Source organism: Triplophysa rosa, linkage group LG1 (genome assembly GCF_024868665.1).
Source record: "Triplophysa rosa linkage group LG1, Trosa_1v2, whole genome shotgun sequence".
NCBI classification, from domain to species: domain Eukaryota; kingdom Metazoa; phylum Chordata; class Actinopteri; order Cypriniformes; family Nemacheilidae; genus Triplophysa; species Triplophysa rosa.
This window is the reverse complement of record NC_079890.1, coordinates 21891861-21915225: the sequence shown is the minus strand read 5'-3', so window position 1 is coordinate 21915225 and position 23365 is coordinate 21891861. Positions and strand designations below refer to the sequence as shown.

General features: G+C 36.6%; 2 protein-coding genes across 3 annotated transcripts in view; both read left to right on the top strand.

Annotated features, from left to right (window-relative positions):
* Positions 1-19176, top strand: part of tent4b (terminal nucleotidyltransferase 4B) — a 29095-nt gene extending 9919 nt beyond the window's left edge. The window contains exons 2-12 of the mRNA XM_057342025.1: positions 10296-10419; positions 14737-14783; positions 16128-16248; positions 16339-16446; positions 16646-16774; positions 16891-17104; positions 17220-17346; positions 17575-17684; positions 17777-17976; positions 18072-18209; positions 18298-19176. Of these exons, the coding sequence (XP_057198008.1) occupies positions 10296-10419; positions 14737-14783; positions 16128-16248; positions 16339-16446; positions 16646-16774; positions 16891-17104; positions 17220-17346; positions 17575-17684; positions 17777-17976; positions 18072-18209; positions 18298-18441 (1462 nt within the window). The 3' untranslated portion in view covers positions 18442-19176. The remainder of the gene's footprint in view (positions 1-10295; positions 10420-14736; positions 14784-16127; positions 16249-16338; positions 16447-16645; positions 16775-16890; positions 17105-17219; positions 17347-17574; positions 17685-17776; positions 17977-18071; positions 18210-18297) is intronic.
* A 2736-nt stretch (positions 19177-21912) lies between these two features.
* The window catches only part of adcy7 (adenylate cyclase 7), a 43464-nt gene continuing 42011 nt past the window's right edge, over positions 21913-23365 (top strand). For both annotated transcript variants that reach the window (XM_057338674.1, XM_057338627.1), the window contains exon 1: positions 21913-22085. The gene's annotated coding sequence lies outside the window, so the exon portion shown is untranslated. The remainder of the gene's footprint in view (positions 22086-23365) is intronic.

Sequence of the window (23365 nt, the reverse complement as noted above, 5' to 3'; positions counted from 1 at the left end):
GAATGTAATATGGCAATGAAATGTACTAAATGGGTTTAGTTTTCACAGATATGAATGTATGCAATTTTAGCAATAAATATGTACATTTTTCTAAAAAGGAAACAAATTAATTGTTCATTTTAAGAGACCTGTCTTATTTTCTCTTGTATATTTAGTATTGCTCTTTATTAAAGATAAAGTACCTATTATCCGAATACCCGATTAATCGATGGAAAAATCAGTAGAATACTCGATTACTAAAATAATCGATAGCTGCAGCCCTACTTACAATATCTCAAATGTTTCCAACTACTTGTAAATCCTGAGAAAATCGCCATTTTAAACAGTGACACGGGGCTGTGCAGTCGCCTGTCAATGGTGTCATATCCGCGTTATCCTTTGTTACCGCGTTTACTGACGTTGAAACCGCATGACAACAGTGTCATGGACAAATGGCGGAAGTAGTGTCTAGCTTCTAGCAAGCCACTAGCTTTTTTTGAGCAGTCACTTATTTATGGACCACAATTATTCACAACATTTATAAAACTTGACCTTATCCGCTAACATGATTTCTCAACCCTAATGCCAGACATCACATACATTTGTTGTGGGTTGTCTCGTCTTTTGGTTTATACCCTTCAAGTTCCAAAAGAAGCGTGTAGTGAAGTAGATTTCATTTGTATTTTTTAAATAAAAAATTACCTTGTTTTAATTGAATTTCTAGCACACATACAGTCGTGATGAGACTGTTACCAATGTAAATGTAAAAATGTCTTTGTTCACTCCTACGTAGCGATGAATTCTATTGAACAGACAGCATGTGTTGTGTAACAAGCATAATGCATACTAGGCTGCCCCCTTTCAGTCGACTATTCGTTATTTGACTAGAAGACACTTATTCAAACAAACTTTTATTAGTCGATTGTCTGCATATCATTTTAAATGCCGTTCGCTCTAATACTACCGTTAACTTGGATAAAGGAATACTATTATGAGTATGTTTAAATGTTTATTTGTCCTAGGGTGTAAGAGTAACATGGTGGCTAAAAATGAGGAATATGCAATCCTATGTTTGCCAGATCTGTTGAGCACATGCGCTGCATCCCTCCGCCATCTGTGCGCTTCTAATAGCAGCCGCATCGGCTTCATTGTGTGCGGGACACGGAGCTCAGTTTTCCTGCGGTGCGGACAAGCTTGGGTTCCTGCGATATTCCAAAAAGCTAAATTTGGCTTAATTCATTAAGATTCAGTATCCACCTTAATAAAGCGTATTATGTAAATAAACGCCTAAGAGCCTGAACGTGAACGGAAAGCGCATCAATAAAGGATCACAGGACAAAGTGTGAGCGCTTTGCATTCATGTTGGAGTGTTTAGTGTTTTTTTCATTTAGTGTTTTGGAATAAATAAATTTGAACATAAATTTGGCCTTATTGTTGGGAAAACTGATCTCCGTGAAACTGGTGCGCCTGTCTTTATGAAGAAGGGCATGATATGGCAGAGACGCAGAAAACAAAGGAAAAACTGCAGGCGAGTTAAGTTAATGGTCAATATTGTTGTAGTGTTTTTTTACTGCTTTACAATTCAATGTATTGATATTTATTTATTCCTATTTTTTTGCGTTCTGACCTCATGGATTTTCCACTGATATGTTTTCTTTTAAGTGCTTCAATTTGCTGTATTTTTATTTATTCGTTTATTTGCAATTTATTTTATATTCTACGTTTAAAATATTGCTACCATTGAATTTTGTTTTTGAAGAAAATACTCACATTACAGGCTATTTTTCACATTATGGGCTTTTTTGCGGTCTGATCCAGAGAAAAAAAGATTTTATTAGGCCTTTTTATTTTTTACACTAATATTTTAGTTTGTTAATATGTTAGTTTTGGTTCGTTTGCCTTAAATTGATATTTACTCCATCTTATTTTTTCAATTTTCACTAGAAAAATATTTTCTTGAGACGTTTAATCATAACTTGCGGCAGTGTCACAGCGGATTGCATTATGCGTGCGCTTGAGCACTTAATTTATATTTTAAAGGCTCATTATAATGGTTTGTATAGCTCTATATTTTATGTAACATTGCTAACATTGTTCTAAGTTACATTTTTTATACATGAAGCTTAAACCATCATCTGATGCCCCCATTCCCCATGTATTTTGAAATATCATAAACGTGCGAATAGTCGACTAATGGCCTAAATGAACAACAACTCCAAAGAAATCTCTAGTCGAGGGCAGCCCTAATGCATACATGTGTAGGAAGTATTTAAATGTCAATGTATTTCTCTCTTCATTTACATTTGCAGTATGTGGCAGACACTTATCTTAAGTCACTTAGAGAGCATTTTGAGCTATACATTTTAATCAGTATGTGTATTTCCTAGCCATTGTAGCTATTACCTTCATGTTGCTAACGCAGTGCTCTAGCGAGCTACAGGTTGCTCTTTCTCCATGCTCTCTGTGATTTTAGCACTACGTAGCTGTGCTGTTTCACTTAAACCATTTCCCTTGTCTTACGCAGACACTCTCGGCACATGCATAGAATTATGTCATGAAACCACGTGCAGTGTGTCCATGAAGAACAGAGGCCAGTTTGACAGTCACGTGGAGTCAAACCTGGTGACGAAATTGGAACCCAGCACAATCATACAGTCATACAGTCAACATTATAACTGGCAGGGCAGAGAACTAGAGGTTATATAGCAGGTGCCTCATTGCTAAACATTCCCTGTGTGAGATTTCAGTGAATAAATTCTAGCTTTTACAAGCAGCAGCGTGCATGTGTAGTATTACATTATATCACATACAACGTAAATGTGCAGGTTCAAGTGCACTTGAATTGTTGGCTTAGGTTGAGCAGTGTTCTCTAAGATGTGTAATAACGAGCCGTCACCTGCTGACATTCTTGCTCTCCCTGAATGTTGTAGTAACCACCATTTGAATGTTTACTTGAGCGTAACTAGGGTGTGAGTCGTGTTAACCTGACAGCACAGGTGCATTCAAACTAGAAAATGATTAATTCTCATGGTTATGATCTAATTATTTTGGATTTAATTCATCCATTCACACCCATATTACATTCACACTGCTTAGTTTGAGTTTTTGTTGGTTTAGGGCACTGAGCTCAGCTGAAAGAAACATTGCTATAGGCCTATACTTTCATGAAGCAACACAGTCACACACTCCAAAAGGTCACTGGGTTTATCATAAACACCACCTGGTTCTCATAATATGCTGTTAACGCGGTTCTCTGGTAGTCCTGTAAAAATTTTTTGAGCTTTTTAAAACCCTTTTACACACAGAAGTCACTACAGTGGACAGCTATTTAAAAAGCCATTTATTGCATATGCTTTGGTTTTGATGGCAAAGTTACCCATCAACCAGTAGAGGGGACACAAGTGTGTCATCTAGTTCCCAAACATTTTGAAAGCAAGGCACCCCTTTGTAGTGTTTTTTTCCCACGGCACCCCAACCCTGATTTAACTAAATGTACATACAGTACATATATAAAATTAAATCCAGATGAGCAAACAACGAAATGAAGTATAAACAGCTGCATGAATTTATTACAAATGCATTACAACGGACATTATATGAGGTGAAACAAATCATTTAAATTAACCATCTGTCATTTACAACTCGATGACGCATGTAAACAAATCTTATAGACTGATATGAACCATTTGCTGTATGTGGGAATTGTTGGAACAAAACACATTAGAATAAAGATTGATACTTAATTCTTTAAATAATAATAAACAACTTGCATTACATTTTTCTTTAGGTTCTTATTTGCTTTGTTCAAACATGACCTTACAATCTAAAAAGAAAACTTAAATACCTGTGCATGGAACTGTGTTATGGGTATTTTAATAGTATACACTTGCCTGCTTTTGGGAGCACAGACTCTTGATAGATTGTGGATCGTGGATATTATTTGGTAAAAATGTGTGCTTGTGTGTGTGTTTCACTCACTTTTCTGATGAGCGTGACTGACACACTCCAAGCAGAGAGCTGTATGTCTCATTTCTGTGTGCCGTCTTACTCTGAAACGGACATATACACACAAAATAACGTCAAAATTCCCATATTAACAAGAAACCTTGTAAAGGTATTCAGTTTCGTGACCAAACAGTTGGGAAACAAAAACGCATGTATGTTCCAGTATAGTGCGCAAGCTCTTAAAGGGGCAGCAGCATAATAAAGATCTCTGTTTATAATGTTCATCAAACAAGAAAGAACGCGCCCAAAAACACTCACTGATATTAAACGAATTATGTTGTCTCATAGGAGTGGTTCACAACAAATAAAGGAAGAACGTACTCACTAAAAACAGTTGGGTTAAAAATAACCCAACATATAACCCATGGATGGGTTACTATAGCACCGACCCCTTGTTGGGTTATTTTAACCCAATATATTGGGTTGCAAGTTTTACCCAGTCAGTTGGGTTATGAAATAACTAATTTGTTGGGTTATTTTTGCCAACATGTTATTTGTTGTTTTCTTATTATTGTTATATTTGTTGTTTATTATTTTTGGCCATCCTATTTATTATTATTTGATTGCAGTGTAAACAAATAATGCACAACATAGAAATACCTTTATAAATCTTTATTTCCAATACAATAAGATTGGTTGCAGTTGTTTTATTAATGTACTTCCTTTGATCATAATGTTACTAACAGTTAAGTATCAATTTACAAGAATCAAATAAATAAACAGAACAGAGGCTAGTCTAGCTTATACAATTATAAAAAGTTACAGCATCACCAGGCTTGGCATACTCCAAAATATAAATATACAACACCTATCAACTGCTTGTAAAAGACGGTCTTCCTCCAGCATCATTCTTCCCACAATAACGAAGACTTAAGAGGAACCGGCTTTATCCCCAAGCTGCAGAACATGAAAGTCTTCTATTGCTCCTGATGAATGATGTTTGTTCCAACCTATAAACAGATATTCTCTTTTGTAAATATACATACATACACATTATTATTTTTATTATTACAATAGTTATTTATAATTAAAACGGAATTGTCAAAAATGATGTACAGTCCTGTGGAAAAAGCACATGTTGATACCACAAAATTCATAGGTCTTTACATCTTAGCCTGATGACCTGTAGGGGTCACATTTTTCCTATTGACTTTAATTGTAAAAATGAGCACACAGTGTTCATTTGATGTGTCATATGATAGATTATATTAACTTATTATTATGTACACGTTTCATTACGTATTTGTTTAAATATGAAAAATGAAACATTGTTGGTCCTTTTTCACACGACTGTACTAACAAGTTTCAGACATTAATCTCTTACCTGCAAATTTGTCAGTTAAGGCTTCAGGCTCCCACTTCTGAAGATTTCCTTCGCATATAATCTCTAAAAGATAGATCAATATATTGAAAGTTTGTCAATGAAGGCCAATGCTGCAAGTCTAGAAAACGAAAATGCCACTGAGGCAAGCCCCCTCGTGTTTTGTGGTCAATGAACGCCAAAATAATGTATTTTCTGCTATTTGCTTTAAACGTATGATAAAGGCAATAAATGTAACGAAATAAAATGAACACACTCGTCATTTGAATTCCGGTGCCTTTGACTGAGTGGTAGTGGTGGGCGGATCGATCCTGAAGTATCGATACTTTCGATACTGAGGTTGTATCGAAAAGGATCGATCCTAACATAAAAATATCAATACTAATGTGTTTTTAGTTTTTATTACTGATTTTATTTATTTACTAATGTAGCTATTAATTGTATAATGAAGAAAAACTATTTCCCATACACCTAGTTTTGCACACGTTGCTCCTCCCTGCCCTGCTGTGTTTTGTAGTCCGCTATCACGTGACTCAGCAGTGCCAAGCGCAAGCACGCAGACGCTGCTGCAGCCAGCGAAAAGAAGAGGAGCATCTTGTGGAGTTTTTTCACCTCGGTGAATAAAAACACTGCGAACTGCGATGTATGGCAGTGGGCCTTTGGGGTTAAAAAGCCATAGATTGAAAGTACTTTATTGTTTGAGACACAAAGTAAATAAAGTGCTTAAATAATAGTGTGCACTTTGTTTATTAATTCACTTAAAAAAGTGTAATGAAAGGGAAACATGTTAATTTGTTCTATTATTTTGTCTAAACATAATACTGAACAAAAACGGAAAAGCAGTTTTAAAATCTTTGTTCTTGAGTAATAATTTTGTGCACTTTGTTTTTTTTTAAAGCTAGAGAAGTAGTACTGGGATAACGAGAAATTGCTTTGTTATATATCGTTTTTCTGTTCTGTTAATCTGTTATTGTTACTATTTTCCAGTAATACTTTGGAGCAAAGTTCATGTTTGCAAATTCGATTACAGGAATAAATAACTAAATAAATAGATTTATTTGGTTTAAATGATGTCCAGTGTTTTAACATCTACATGATTAATTAGCCTTCAGGCACATTAAGAGCACAAATCACAAAATATTTTAGTGGTCATGAAAATGTATTCAGATTTAGCATATTAATGATGCATTCATCTGATAAATCATGACATTTCATTTACAGGAAAGTAAATGTAAGTTCAAGTGAATGCTTTTTAAAAGTAAAAAGTATTGGTATCGGTATCGAAATCGGCAATACTGGCCCTGCATTTACTTGGTATCGGATCCATACTAAATTTTACAGTATCGCCCACCACTACTGAGTGGCACTGCAGCGGTTGGAGTCCTGACGCTTCCGCTGGGTCCTAAATTCCGCATGCGCTGCCAAATATCTAAAATATGATTTCCACAAACGTTTATGACTTACCTATAAGTTTCGTACAAAGAAAAACAAAGCGAGGGGGCGTCCCAAACAATTATTTTAATCTACTTTTGAAATAGGATGGTTATAAAAAGCAAGTGTTGGTGTCGACAGTCATGCAGATTATACAAACGGTCTACAGAGATGTACGTTTGTTTTGCTATGAAAAAAACACGGCATACAAACATGTATATATATATGCACACACATGCACGCACTTTTTATTTAATTAAAGTATTATTAATATTAACTTACCTCTCGTCTGTCAGCAGTGGCGCCGGTTGACCGTTGAAATTTAAAATAACCGCTCAAGCAGCTCAATTTTAACCCTGCTGGCTGGGTTGTTACAGAAATTACCCAATGAACGTCAGAAATAACCCAACAAAACGACCCAATATCTCTAACCCAACTATTGGGTTACAAAAATAACCCAACGTTTTAGCCAAAGTGTAGCTTTAAAGAAAGATGTGCTTTAAATATGGTAAAGTTTTGAAAGAGAGTTTACATATACAATAAAAATAATTCAATCATAAACAATTATTTGTATTAATTTCTAATTGATTTATTAATGTATTAAATACATTTTAATGAAGTTTTAGTGATTCTTTTTTCTTACCTCACCCCACGACTCTGGTGCTATCAAATTAAGAGCTTGTGCCACCAACTGAATAACTTGGTAGCACCAGTGCCACCTCTCTCAAGTGTTAGTCTAGAGCCCTGGTGTGGTGTCATTTTTTATTAAGTGGGGAACTGAATAGCGTTTTGTAACGTAGGCCTATACAGAAAATACAGAGTCTGGAAGTTGAGACGTCTATGAAATGCTTTAACATTATAACATTATCTATATACTTGGGATGCCACAATACTCAATATATTGAACCGTTCAATACGACCTCCACGGTTCAATACGTGTAAGTGAATTGCGGTTTTCAGGTTTTGCGTTTAAATTATTTCCGTGCGCTCAATTACACTCTGAACTTGGTCTGTCCGTGTTTGCCTGTATCTAATAGCGAGTGGTGGTCGGGCAGTGAAGCGAGGTTGCCTGCAACACGAGAAGCAATGTGCTGTTGAGAGATGCGGGCTGGCTTTATTGCATGCCCGTTGTACTAAAGTGATAATCTCCGAATTTGGCACATGTCAAGAAATGTATTTTTACACTGCATACAAAAGCAGCACGCTCACGTTGCTCTCACCCAGCACATGCAGAAAGAGCTTCTACGGCACTATGCCAAAGTCCGTTTAATGAAAGTCATGCCAAGTTTTGCATTACGTTATTTTAAATACTTTGATGTGCAAAACCTCTTCAAGAATCTTATTTTACTGGCATGTTGATAAACAGTAAACCAAAAACTGCGACGAAATATCATGTGATTTATGCACAGCTTTTGAGTGAAGTACGGGAAAATGCTGTTGCATCCGAAAGCCAGAGGGCGCTCTCGTGCAGAAACTCCAAATACGCACTGCAGAAGAAGACCATAACACGTTCAAGAATCTAGGAAATGCCTATGGACATCTTTTTATCTCTGTTCCTCAAGCCTCATCAGGTATTTTTATGATAATAAAGTATATTTATAATTATCATGTGTGACGGGTGTTGCTTTTTCAAATGCACATTATAAGCAACTCAAACTCGCACTGCTTTTAGATCGAGCAGCATTTCCTACTGATCCCAAAGACGTGCTTCACGGACAAGCTACGTATTAAAAAAAATTGACACATTGCATATGCAGCCAGCTCGATTACCACTAAATTTAGTGGTATCGCGATAAATTGTCATGCAGCCCTAAAAATAAGTAAAGTTAAATAAAGAGAATTTCAGTAAAATTGTTTTTTCTTCTTAACTTTTTACTTTTCCTGTCACATAAGCATAGAACAATGAAAAAACACTTCAATGTGCCAAGTCATCAGAACCTAACCGAAAACCGTGGGTGAAAACCGAGGTTATTATTGAACCGTGGGTGAGCTGTATTGTTGCATCCCTACTATATACAGAGACAATAGGCCATTCCGCGATTTAATGAAACTATACAAATGGCTGATCTTGTCACTGTCTAGTATAAACGTGTTAAAGTCTCTACTGAATACTAGGGCTGTCACGATTATTAAATAATCGTCTCATCGCGATTGTTTCACCTCATCGCGATGGTTTCAGATCATCGCAATTATTGCACATCTCTATAGAAGACACTAGGGGGAGCTGTAGTGCATATGCATATTGCATAATTTAGTGTATATATTGTTACTAAAGCATGGTAATACTTGTAAAATGTACCACCAACAACACAATCACTTAAAAAAAACTAAAACATATACAAATTACCTGCAGTACAATTTAATATTATTTAAGCAAATCTCAGTGTGAAAACCAGTCTACCAAAATTTCATTAACATACAAGTAAAATTTTATTGTAGTCTTGCAAGTGAGAAAAAAACAGACTAGAAGCTTTTCTATGACTGATAGTATTTTAATGGTGGCTTCAATTCACACCTGATCAATTTACTTAATTTACAAGTATTTGGTGGTTGTATTATTGACAGGTAAAAGCCTAAACCTTAAATATATGATGACCCAATTTTTTCCGATGTATTTCCAAGAAAAAAACAGTCTTGTATTCAGAACAATATGGTCATTTCAATCGCTGAATCAAAAATGTATGAGAATTAAATGTCAAAGCTCAAAAACAGACAATTAATCGTCATAATCGCCAAAGCCCTAAAATGGACAATTAATCGTCATAATCGCAATGATTTATTAGACAATTAATCATCAATCAAATTTCATAATCGTGACAGCCCTACTGAATACATGCATTTAAATGAACTAAAACCGCAACATGCAGCGTTTGCTAAACGCTGTATGAATGACGTAGATGCTCCATCTAGTGGCTGTGCATAGAAGTCTTTTAATGAATTATTGCTGATTACAATAAAATTATGTGGGCCTAATATAAGCTACTCAAGGGGGTGGCATTTGTTAATGCCATCTTATTTGACATTAGCATAAGATATTTGCACAAAGCATCAACCTATTTAATTAAATGTTGTTTAGGTGACTGTTAAACTAATAAACATTTGAACAGATATTTCCAAAATTGCCAGTCAGAAAGAATTGGGTAATTATAATAGTTTGTTTTTTTGTTGCTAAGTGAAAAAATATATATTTTTGGCAAACAGTTGCCTGTTTTTAATAATGTAACATTAGTAAGATAAAATCAAATTTTGGGGTGGGATTGGGTGAGGGTGCGTGCAGTCTTGGCCTTGGCTGATCACATGCCTGATACAGGTCTGGAACAACTTGAGGGTGAGGAAATGAAGACAAAGAAAGATATTTGGAAAATGGTAGTCAATGATGTCCCAGAAATGTCAGTTGCTAACATTTTTCCAAATATCTTTCTTTGTGTTCAGCAGAACAAAGAAATTTATACAGGTTAGGCTGAAGGAAGTTTCATTTTTGGGTGGAGGATCCCTTTAAAGGGTTAATGAAGAAATCAGTCCTTCAGTAATAGAATATTCTGTTTTACTCTTTCTCCAGGCTACATGAAGAGATAAAGGACTTCTATGACTATATCTCTCCTCGTCCAGAGGAAGAGCGCATGAGGCATGAGGTGGTGGCCAGGATCCAGAGAGTCATCAAGGACCTGTGGCCCAATGCCGAGGTTAGTGTTCCACACACACTTTGAATTCATCTGATTGTCTACATGAGGTTTATATTATTTATCAGTATGGTTGGAAGATCAAAATGATGCCCAACTCTACAAAATACAAACATGTGTTTACTTAAAGATTTTCAGTTCATCTTTTTAATTTCCAAGAGCATGAGTTTGTTCCTGCAGTTGTTCACAGTCATTGTCATGCAAATATACTATATAAAACCTTAATGGATTCCATTTATAATCTCAGGTTCTGATTGGATCCAGTCAATAACACCGTGTAAACTCTGACTGGTTATCCACCATATTAAAAATAGTGTTTATTAATGGAGTTAGCATACTGTAAAATTAAGGCAACTAGATACCTTGGAGCCTATGGATGCTTTTTAGTTGAAAAAGAAAGAATAGATACAGAAAGTAGTAAAATAAAACCAAATGTGTGAAACTTAAACTACAGAAGTTCTTAAGGACTGATTTTTCCTGCGTAGTCTGAGATAACAGAGTTATCATCATCTCAGTACGAGTGTTTAAATATGGTTGCTTTTGTAGTTTCTGAATCCCCAAATCCTAATAAGATCCTTTCTCCTCTGAACTAAAAACTATTTAGTGGGGCTAGTGGGTCACAAACACTCGCTCAGTAACCGACCAAAAGAACTTTAGTTAATAGTATGTAAGCAGATTGAGTAATTAACTGAGCAAGGAAAGGCTTTACCTGCTATTTTTGAACCACACACTGTTGCCTCACTAAGCCTATGCACATCACTAGTAGGGGTTATAACGATAGCGATAACAATGACAATATAAATGCTGTCTTATACTCACATTTAAAATAACGTAATACGAACTTAAATTTTTGTACTGTATGAAAAGGCAGTGGTGATGTGCGCGCTATGTGAAAGCACATATGCGCTTCTGACAGGAAGTTCTGCTCACGCATCTAGTATGTATGAAATAGGCAATAAATCATATTTACCAATTTGTTGAAAGCATGCGCGCACACAGCATCTAGCTAATGTTTGAATAAATACATCAACCAAACTAAATGTTGTGGCATTTTAATGTATTATGACTATCAACAAATATGTAACAAACGAAGTAAATGAAACGAAAGTAAAACTAAACTTTAATTCGGATGCATCTACAGTGCCATCCATCACAAGAGGCAGAATTTCTACCAGTATATCGCAAACGATATAATATTATTTGATGAATTTCAGCTCAAAATGATTAACAAATGCATGCACAGTCATCCGTGAACGTGATATAAGTTACACTTGTATTTTACTATTCACAAACAAATGCTGTATGATTTGAATCTGTGAAATTTAGATTGTAATAAACATGAGGCGATTTGTACAAATAGAGACAGATTTGTGAATTCAATGTTTTTGTATCCTGCAACGCCATTCATCCTGTTCTGTGTATTTGGATTTTGAGACGTTCTTTACGCGGTTTTGCATTGGACAATCCACACACAAACAACTTCAGATCCACGCACAAACCGTGCATAAACTACGGCCTACCACTAGATGGCAGTCTCACGGATCGATGGTCTTTTACGGTCTTAAGTAATATTCTAATTTTCTGAGATACTGAATTTGGGATTTTCATTAGTTGTCAGTTATAATCATCAAATTAAAAGAAATAAACATTTGAAATATATCAGTCTGTGTGTAATGAATGAATATAATATACAAGTTTCACTTTTTGAATGGAATTAGTGAAATAAATCAACTTTTTGATAATATTCTAATTATATGACCAGCACCTGTATATACACTAAAATATGTAATATGCAGATGCACTACAGCTCCCCCTAGTGTCTTCTATAGAGATGTGCAATAATTGCGATGATCTGAAACCATCGCGATGAGGTCAAACAATTGCGATGAGACGATTATTTAATAATCAGCCCTTGTGACAGCCCTTTTTTCACCTATCTTTATTCTTAAAGGTGTCATGAATTAAGACATCAATTTTAACCCGAGCTTTTGTTTTATAAGAGGTAATCGTATTCAAGCGAACATCCTATAAGTGTCAGAACTGAAAATGCCCTTGTTACTGAAATGACAACTTTTATTGACACCAGGCCCAGCAAACGCCAGGTTCTGGAATGCACCTATCTGTCATTGATAGGTTGAACACCGCCTCCACACCACCGACACTCGCATAGACGTCCGTTGGAAGAATGGAAAGCGGGAGTAACTTGTGTCATGTAGTGACCAATAGTTCAAAACACTGCACTAAAGCCCATTCATTTCAATGTCTCCCAAATGCATTTGCTGTACAGTTGGTGAAATAACGGCATGATTATACATTTTAAAAAGTTGTCAGACATACCGGTTTCGCGTTTAAAGAATTTCCGTTCGTTTTATTACTATGTTTTCTTACGGAATGGCTCTGTCTGTGTTTGTCTTTATGTCTGCGTGCTGATGAGTAAATTTCTAATAACTATGCCCAAAAGTTAGGTATGCTTGCGATGCTGGTGACAGATTTCACACAAATCGAGCGGTGAAGCGAGGCTGACGAACAGACGCGGGCTGGCCATCGGAAGCCCCGGAACCTAGTGGCTTTTTTTTGTCCATTGTACCAATGAGATAATGTCCGAATTTGACATTGTATTTCATCTGTTTTACACTGCATTCGAAAGCAGCACGTACGTATTGTTCACCCAGTACATGCAGGGGAGAGCGTCAACAGCGGCGTACCAAAGTTCGTTTAACCAAAGTTGTGCCACTTGGCGGCTTTTTACGTCATATAAGACAGCAGACAGATATTTCTGAAATCGCTGGTAAAAAATCTGACTTAAATTGCATATTTTTCCGATTAATTATGAATCCTAACATGAACTGTACCCTAACTTTGGTTTGTTAAGCTTAAATTGCGCTAAAATCACCTTTTTCAAGCTGCCACATTGAGCGTTGCATTTCTCCCTATTTGTTGTAATGGCAGTGGCGCGTCTTGTTAATATCTATCATCTTTGACCTTGCCCAATGAGCGCTAGTTTGCAGTGTTAAATGCGCACCGTGCACTTGTCTGTTTACAGCAATCGCAAGTTTGCATTGTTATTTTAAAAACACTGATGCGCAAAACCTCTTCAAGAAGCTTATTTTACTGGCATATTGATGAACGGTAAACAAAGAACTGCTGTGAGCTGCCAGTGTAAATCTTTAATATATCTTTATTATATATTATTCAATACATCAAGAATTGTACAAGTTGATTTTTGCTTAAAGAGAATAAAAATAAAAAGTAAAGTGAAGTAAAATAAAAAGAACTGCAATAAAAAATAAAATTCTTCTTAATTTCTTACTGTTCCTGTCACATAAGCATAAAATAAGGGGAAAAAACACTTTAATGTGCCAAGCCATCAAAACCGTGGGTAAAAACCGAGAGTACATTACGTATCGAACCGTGGGTTAACTGTATTGTTGCATCCCTAATATCTTATATTCATAGATCTTATATTCATATTACTCCCTAGACAAAATTCTGCTATAAATGTAGTCAACGTGTTATTCACAATGTGCTAATATGGTTAGCGAAATGTATACAAATATGGTTGCTGTCTGTCCCTCTAAAATCCATTAAAATAGGTTGACAGCATGAATTTGTTTGGAACTATTGAGCGCTCCATGAATCACGTGACCACGCTGCGGCGAGATCAAAGTGTGTCCCAACTCTGTTTTTCAACGGCTCTGGTTGTACCTATTCTTGTCACCAAGGCAACAGAACACTATATTTCACAATCAACCTATGTATCCCATGAGGAACCTGAAAGCAATGTGGAGGACCACAGGCCAGAAATAGTGCCGGCTGGGTTTCTAAAGGCTTGTGACATGTATTGAGCAGGTTTTAGATGCATCAAAGGCCGTAAAAGTGCTCTGATGTGAAAATATAAAATAAACTAACACTGCTGCCCCCAGATCAACAGAATGCTGAATAAATGGATATTCTGCTATGAAAAGGTTGATCCAGCATCTTATAAAGAGGTCATTCTGGCATCCAGCTGCTATATTATGAGTGAATAGTCCTTTATTTGAAACTCACACCTATTGTGAGTTTCAAATAAAGTTTCAAATGAGTGACTTGTTATGCTTTCTTTCAAATCCTAATTGGGTATCTTTGCATGTATTGTGTGTATTGTTACACTGCATGAGGTTACATTGTAAAAGGTGCATTCATTTGCAAGTAGAAACTCAAAACGTCTCATGGGAATATTTGCGTTTCTTTCGTCTTTTCAGTTTTATGTCTGCACAGAGGATGAGTATTGTGGGTGTTGTTTCACAGTTTCAGTCTAACCTCTATTCTTTCTATTGGCAGGTTCAAGTGTTTGGCAGCTTCAGCACAGGCTTGTATTTACCTACAAGGTAATGACTAAAGGTTTTACTCATACTGCGTTTTTCACTACGAACAACATCTGTATGATGTCGTGAATGACCTCGAAAGTATCTATTAGTGCAATTTAAATGTCAGAGGAAAATGACGGTATGTGGAAGAACAGAGCTAAAACAAGCTTACATTGTGTTATAGGGTTTAGGTGTGTGTGTGTGTTTTGTGTACTTTGCTTATCTATTTTGTTACCATTTATGAATGTGTGTGTCTGTGCAGATTAAGATTTGTAATTTTAGCTCTGCATATCCCATGATCCACGAGAGCCAGTCATTTACATTTACAGCTGTCATTTACTCTCCCCTTGGATTACTGAACCATGGCTTACTTTAATAAGTCTGTATGTGTATGTGTATTTATTTGTGTGTGGGTGGGTGTATACACGTACTTGTCGCTAGGGATGCACCGATAACAGTATCGGTATCGGCCCGATACCAAGCTCATGTACTCGTACTCGTAATGACACACGTGACATACATAGAGCCCTATGATTTCCGCAATGCGGAAAACGCGGACAGAATCGGGGAATCCGGCCATTTCCTAACAAGAAATTAGCGCTGAACAGCTAACGGCTAACGTAACAGTTAACGAAATATTCAGATACTGTTTAAATATATATTCTGCTTGTTTTACGTTACCGTGTGTGAAAGAGTGGTGCGGTTGCGTGTACTGAACGCATTTTGCTTGTGGAGCTTTCAGCCCCAGCGTTTCACTGCACGAGGACACGAACACATAAACAAACACCATTTGCAGCGATCCGTCAAAATAAAAGTCCGGTTAACTTAAACGAACGCTCTTTGCGGCGTCCCGTCAAAATAAAAGTCCGGTTGACTTGAACAAGTTATAATACACTCACATTTTACCACACCACCCTCCCTTAAATTTTTTATAAATTGACCACAGAGTATATTGTTTGCTTTAGTAAACTAAAGTAAATGTGCTAGTAAAATTGTGCTATTTATCATAAAAAATAGAACTTGATTAAAAATAGTACTTAAATTTAAGTAGACCTAAATACAAAAGAAAAAAATAAAATGTACCAGTAAGATACTGGTTTATTAACATTATTGTACATTATACAGGCATCGGTTATAGGTATCGGTATCGGTGAGTACCAGAAAAAAATATCGGTACTCGTACTCGGTCTTTAAAAATGGTATCGGTGCATCCCTACTTGTCGCTGAAGCAGTAGTGTACAGTGCTCAAAGTAACATTTTGTTTGTTGTTGGTTTATTAAGTAAAGCCATTGGGCATCCAAAGGGACTCTTCATTTTGTGCTAGTTATTAAAATAACTTTTATGTATTTACTTCTTTTTAACCAGTGACATAGACTTGGTGGTGTTTGGGAACTGGGAGACTTTGCCTCTTTGGACTCTTGAAGAGGCGCTACGCAAGAGACAGGTTGCAGATGAGAACACCATCAAAGTCCTGGACAAAGCAACGGTACGAACACTGCTAAGCATCATGGGGGTCTTTGTGGTTGTTTGTTGTCTGTTGCTTGTGTTTAATGCTCTGCGTGTGTGTGTGTTGTAGGTCCCAATCATTAAACTGACAGACTCATGCACAGAAGTCAAAGTGGACATTAGCTTCAATGTGCACAGTGGTTTGAAAGCTGCAAACCTCATCAAGGACTTTAAACAGGTGTGTGTGGTGCTAGTGCATGCTGAGAGGTTATTTTTGTGCTTCTCCCACTCAAGCAGCAAATTAAGAGTGAAACAGATGCTGCGTAGGCTTCAGATGCTGTAATTTAAAATCAAGTACATTGGATTTTTACCAAGGGCATGACTATTCCTTAAACAGATGCATGTTTTAACGTATTTGTGTTATTGTGCGTTTCCAGCAATACCCCGTGTTACCGTATTTGGTGTTGGTTTTAAAGCAGTTTTTACTGCAAAGAGAGCTGAACGAGGTTTTCACTGGCGGAATCGGATCATACAGTCTGTTCCTCATGGCTGTCAGCTTCTTGCAGGTAACGCATGCCATTGAACCTGCTCTTGCGTTTAAATACACATGCATACTACAAACTCACTCATGCACATTAAAATGTACTTAATAAGTCATAATAATTACTTTCTTATTTTCTAGCTGCACTGCCGAGAGGAAGTGAGCAGTCCAAATCCAAACCTGGGCGTGCTGCTGATCGAGTTCTTTGAGTTGTACGGTCGGCATTTTAACTACTTGAAGACTGGGATCAGGATCAAAGATGGCGGCTCGTATGTGGCTAAAGATGAAGTGCAGAAAGGCATGTTGGATGGGTACAGACCCTCTATGCTTTACATTGAGGACCCTTTGCAGCCAGGTACACACTGACATGTGGTTGCTTTCATTTGTGTTTAGAAGGCAAACATTTCATAGCATCAAATGGAAAAAAGCTTTCGGGTTTAGATGGTTTAACATTTGTTTGCGTGTCATAGGAAATGATGTTGGACGGAGTTCTTATGGTGCGATGCAAGTGAAAGAGGCTTTTGATTATGCCTACGTTGTCTTGAGTCACGCTGTATCCCCCATTGCCAAGTTCTACCCCAACAACAAGTCTGAGAGGTGAGACAATACATGTAAAAGATTCTGTCTTTGAAGAAAATGTGTGTTCCTGATTCATTTTATTGATTTTATTTTTGAGAAGATAAAAAATGTTGAGCATCTTTTCCCAAGTTGAGATGTTCATGTCAAAAATATGACATATGTTGTTTAAATGGATAGTAACACTCAAGTGTGACTAAAATAATATTGTGACTTAACTCAGTGTTCTTTATTTTCTCTCTCCCACAGCATTCTAGGGAGAATAATCCGTGTCACCCAGGAAGTAGCAGAGTATCGTGACTGCATCAGTAAACACTGGGTCCAGCAAAGCAACAATGAGCATGTCCTCAACTGTAATGGTATGACCGTTTATCTGTGTCCCGTGCTCTTTCGGACGTGTGGTGTTCCTCTGTCTTTAAAAGATGAATACCCTTCATTTGTTTCTCTATAGGAAATGAGGTCAATCTGCTAGTTGAGACTGAGGAACTTGATGAGTGTAATAATAACTTTTCAGAGGACGTTGTGGTGCTTCCTCCAGTCCCACGGAGTAAAGTGTCATCCAATTCCTCCTCTCCTTCCCCCTCTTCACCTTCATCACCATCACCCTCATCATCGTCTCCATCTTTAACTGCTTCCAGCTCAAGTGATGGGGTAAGCTTGCCATACCCATGCAAACACATGTGTTCAATCAAGTGATACAGAATTGTATTGGCAAAATGCCATGCATCATGACCGTCTTTCTTCAGGACTCTGATGGAACGCCCTATAAGACAGTGAAAGCGCTGAGTGGGCGGGGCTCAGAGAGCACAGAGAGAAATCTGTCCAATCACAGATCACAGAATCATTCAGCGACAATACCAACTCCCACTAATAAGGGCAGTAAGGTAAGAGCCTGTTGACATATATGTATTTGCAGACATTTATTTAAAATTAAACGCAATATTTGATGTGTCTTTTATGTGTTTTACCTAGAACCGACAGCGTGTTAACAAAAGCTCTCAAGGGCCACAGAACAACCCCAACAAGATGCAACAAAACAGCAGGCCTCATCACAAGGCCAATGTAAAGAAGAGGAAACCTCAGCGTGAGGTAGCGCACGAGGACCTGTGTAGATAAGAGGCGCTGCTCTTGCAGACTCGCAACCTGCTCTTACTTCTCTGACCACAGATTGGTGCTGGTGGTATCATTTATCTCTCTTGTCCCACTGTTCAGGGACTGCGTGACTTTGTAGCTGGAAAAGAACAAAAAAAGATGGGGTTTAGTCCACTGAATTTAAATCATGTGGGAGAGTTTCGGCCTGGACTCCACTGGCTTCTGCACAGCTTCTGTTCACTGCCTATAGAGGAGCTGCTCTGCTCTGCTGAAGGACTCTCACTGGCATTGTGGAGGACCTGAGAACACAGGAGAGAGAGAATTTAACTTGAGCAATACCTTGTGCCCCAGACTTTTGCCTCAGAGAGGAAAACTGAAAAGACTTAAACGACAAAAAAAGTTATATTAAGGATTTTTAAATGTCTAAGAAACAAGATGTTGTTATTAGTACAAAAAGAAATTATGCATGTTTTTTTTTTTTTTTGAAGAGTGGTTATTTTTGGTCGTATAAGATAATATTTGTATGAGAAAAAAAAAACTTACAAAACACACAAAAGCATAAAAAAAGGATAAAAGAAAAATATATGATCAAACTTGGAAATGGTTTCATAAGACTTTTATAGCATTGTTCAATTTTGCCCATGCTATTGATATAAACATTAAAATGATAGTTCACCCAAAAATGAAAATTCTGTCATCATTTCCTCACCCTCAGATCTGTAAATTTCTTTGTTCTGCTAAACACAAAGGAAGATATTTGGAAGAATGTCAGTAACAGAGCACATCTCGTCCCCATTTAATGCCATAGTAAGGAAAATAAATACTATGGGAGTCAATGGGGGACAAGATCTGCTCGGTTACTGACATTCTTTCAAATATCTTCCTTTGTGTTTAGCAGAACAAAGAAATTTACAGATCTGAGGTTGAGGAAATGATGACAGAATTTTCCTTTTGGGGTGAATCCCTATCCCTTTTAACACTGCAGCTCCTCCAAGCTATGGTACGGGTTTGGGTTCAATTGCCAACAACTGTCATCAGCCTCTGTTATTATACTGTGTTTGTGTAATGTTGTGGTTGGGCAATGTCTGAAAGAGCGAACGTTATTAGTAGAACTGGTAGTCATGTAAACACATACAACTCTGTGCACACTCTGTGCATGTCTGTATTGGAGTGCAAGTATAAGTTTTGCTATCTGTCAAGCTGAGAGCAAGTGTGTTGATCCTAGCCATTTAGAAAACACTATCAACATTGCCACATCTGAAAAATTACAGATGTCAGTTCTCGGAGTCATTTGCCCATTACATAATAATAGTAGTAATAATTTGTATTTGTTAATGTATTTATTTTTTATCAGTAACATAAAACAGTGATGTTGGATTTATGTATGCTTTCGGTAGAGGCTTGTTTTGTGTCCAGTCTTACGGCAAAACATGATTGTTTCTTGTCATGTAGTGTGCAATTTTTTTGAATGTCAGGTTTTTTCTGATAACCACTGAGTGACCAAGTTCATTTCTGAAATCTCAAAGTACCGTTTTAACAGAGATATAGAAAAAGTGGTTTAAGTATTTTAATTTGTGGCTGGTCTACTTAAAGGGAGATAGGACTTTTTTGTGTGATTTTTATTTTGTTTATTTTATTTTTTCCATTCAACTGGATCCTGATGTTTAGCAAATGAATGCCTGTGCTCTGGAAATATTAATGCAGTTCTTCAGATAAACAGTAGATGGTGGTACAACCCAAGTTTATTTCATACACTGCAACTCCCTTTGAGTTTCTTTTTTTAAGTTTCCATATACTCACAGATCTCTGGTATCTGATTTTAAGAGATGTTGGCATTTGATGAGGTAATATTAGTTACTCAACCTGTATTGTTAAATGTATATGGGTTTATGAAGTATCAAACCAGTAACCGGATGGATAGCATTGGAATAGAGGAACACAAACAGTTTGAAGATCTTTAGTGCCACAGCATATGCTCTGACAGTTTTATTTACATTACATGTATCCATTTTTGGCTCTTTCAATCCATGCAATAAAAAGTACAGCACAACTATCATTTATCAAGGTGGTATATTTGCTATTCCTGACATTTTTAAACTTTTTTTTGAAAAGTTGATACATATTTGGTAGTGTCCTAAAGTAAATATACTACATGTTCTTTTGACAACTTTTGATAATCTATGTCTTGATACAATTGTTTCCTGACATTTAGCAAGCTAAATGCCAGGATATAGCAGAGCCATTGACTAATGCCTCTAATAGGCAGACAGTGCATCCTTATGCAAACCTGATATTATGTACACTGTCCAAGATCAATAAATGTCGTTCAGTTAGCTGTAGGTTGAGATCCAAGGCAGTTTATGTGTTACAGTGAACAGTGCCTGCTTTCAACAGCACTTTCAACATGTATCATCAGGTTCAAGCAACCACACATTACTGAATATCCAATGCCTCAGAAATTTGCAAGTACATCAAAATCAACAAGACTGAAAGCGTTGATAATCTTAAATTGGTTATTCTGAGGGTCTTCATAATGTTGCAGACACAGACCTCGAACTGAAGGATTGTGTTATCATTTATGTAATGATGCAGATTATTTGTACAGGCTGGACTCAGATGTTTCTCTTCTGTATTGTCTTTGGCATGCAAATAGTCATACTTTGATATTTATGTGATGTTTGGCTTTGGTTTGGGAACAATTGTTGCTGCTTTAGCGGTCATCTCATGTTCAAAAAGCAGAATTACCAAATAGTTCAAAGGCAGAGATACTGTTGCATAATACTTTTTGTATATTTCCTACTGATAGAGTTTGTGGGAAGATTTAAACTATTCCAGCTGGATCACTTATATGCACAATTTGCAGTTTTTCATAGTGTTTTATTGACAATAGTCTCATCTAAGACCCCAACATACATATTCATAAACAATTATATATAAACAATTAAATATACTTAATGATATTTTATTATTATTTTTATAACATTTTCATGATTGATCTGTGATTTGGAAGATTTGTGTTGAGTCATTGTATGGCGGTGTCACTTATTTGAAGTGTCATAGGCTCCTATTAATGTTTTGTATATTTTTGTGTACATAAAAATGGCGGAAAAGCTCAAATTGTACCTTTTACTTAATCAGAGGGAAAGTATGTATTCTACAATAAAAATGCACTTTAAAACACGAAATGTAGTTGTGTTAAATCAATGAACGATGTACAACCACTTTTTGGCAGAGGCTTTCTCATACATAAACTAATAAAAAGTAACACAAAACATTTAAGAGCAAAAGTCAAATGTTTACGATTGCATTTAATAAATATTTACAGAAAATGACACTTGAATTTCTATTCCTCGAAATATTAATTTATTGCTGTTTTTTAACCTTTGTGATAGCACACAAACCGTCATGTGTACATTGCAGACAATACAGTAACACTGTAAATCTGAAGGATTGTTGCACGCGGGGAGGCGCGCGCAGAACACAAATGTTTCGCGCCTATGTTTCCGTGGTGCGCGCACAGTCAGTTATCTAGCTGCTCGAGCCTCCGCGAAAGAGTCGAGACAGATAGAAGATTTTACAGTGAAAAACAGGACCGGAGGCCAAAACAAAATCTCTTGTAGGGGTGTCGGCAAGAAAGATCAGATCTTACACTGGACGATAGCGGTCAGGTAAGTGAGTTTTTTTTTACTCCAGTGGTTTTGATAACTTACCTGTAGAGTTTGGTTACCTGGACTTCTGAGGGAAGTTTCTCTTCTGTGCGTTTTCTTTAAATATTGTGATAAAACGTGTTGTTTGCCTTTTCAAAACCACGATGAAATGAAGTCTTTCCTCTTTTGTCTCGCCTTTTCAGAAGTCTCCTCTCATGTCTGTACTGTAAGGCATCAGTGCAGTTCGGTGAAAAAAAAAACATTCCTGAATAAAAACACAGTTTAATGCGAGTGTTGTTGATGCATGTGATTGTGTTGATACATGTACAGTGTAGTCCAAGTTTAACACATTTTATGAACACGTCATTTGTTTCCGATAGAGATCAACCAACTTCATTGTCCTGTGCAACATGAGTTTACACAAGGTTTCTATGATTAAAATGAAATCATGGTCATGTTGACAGATGTCAGGATGAAATTATGGTGTACAGTATCTACCAACAGTGTTAATTATTGGCAAATCATATGAAACTTTAAAATGCTATACAGTAAAGTATATACAGCAAAGCATATATAAATTATCAACCATTGTTTGGGGATAGTGAAAGCAACCCCTGTGCATTTTGCAATTGTCACTGCACAGGAAATACATATATTAGTTTGCATGAATCTTGATGGCCTAAAGCCTTATCATATGCAGTGTATTGTGAGTAAACAAAGCCACTGGGTTTGCCATCTAAATGTGAATGGAGGAGAATTACTGATGAAACAAATGCTTAAAAATCAACTTTAGATTTCTAAATTCAGTTTCAGATCTTTAGAGTTGAATTTACTAAGTTCAGAATAAACTCAATTGAGAGGGGAGCATTTACAGTCATTACTTTCTCTGGAGGTTATGCACAGATTACAGAAATGACTAAGAACTGTAGAAGTTTAGTTTAACTTTATCTGACTTTGTGACATTTGTGTTTGGGAGGACTGCTCAGTACTATTGGAGCTGCCGACTTTTTTGTGAATAAGACATTATCTTCTGACCGTTGATCCTGTGCATATCATATATGGTTAAGTTACCAGTAAATGCAAATGCTCTGGTTGCAAAAGCTAGATTGTTGGGAGGTTTGTTTTGTATGTAGCAAACAAATTTAAAAAGGCTTGGATTGAAGATGAAACCATGCATTCAGAAGAAGCATTGTCTTCTTTAATCTGTTGACTAAATAAATGTTAGTGCTGTCTAAACTGAAAATAGCTTGCACTGACAAACATTGGCCTAATTTAACTAAGGCAGAGCATATAATAGGTGC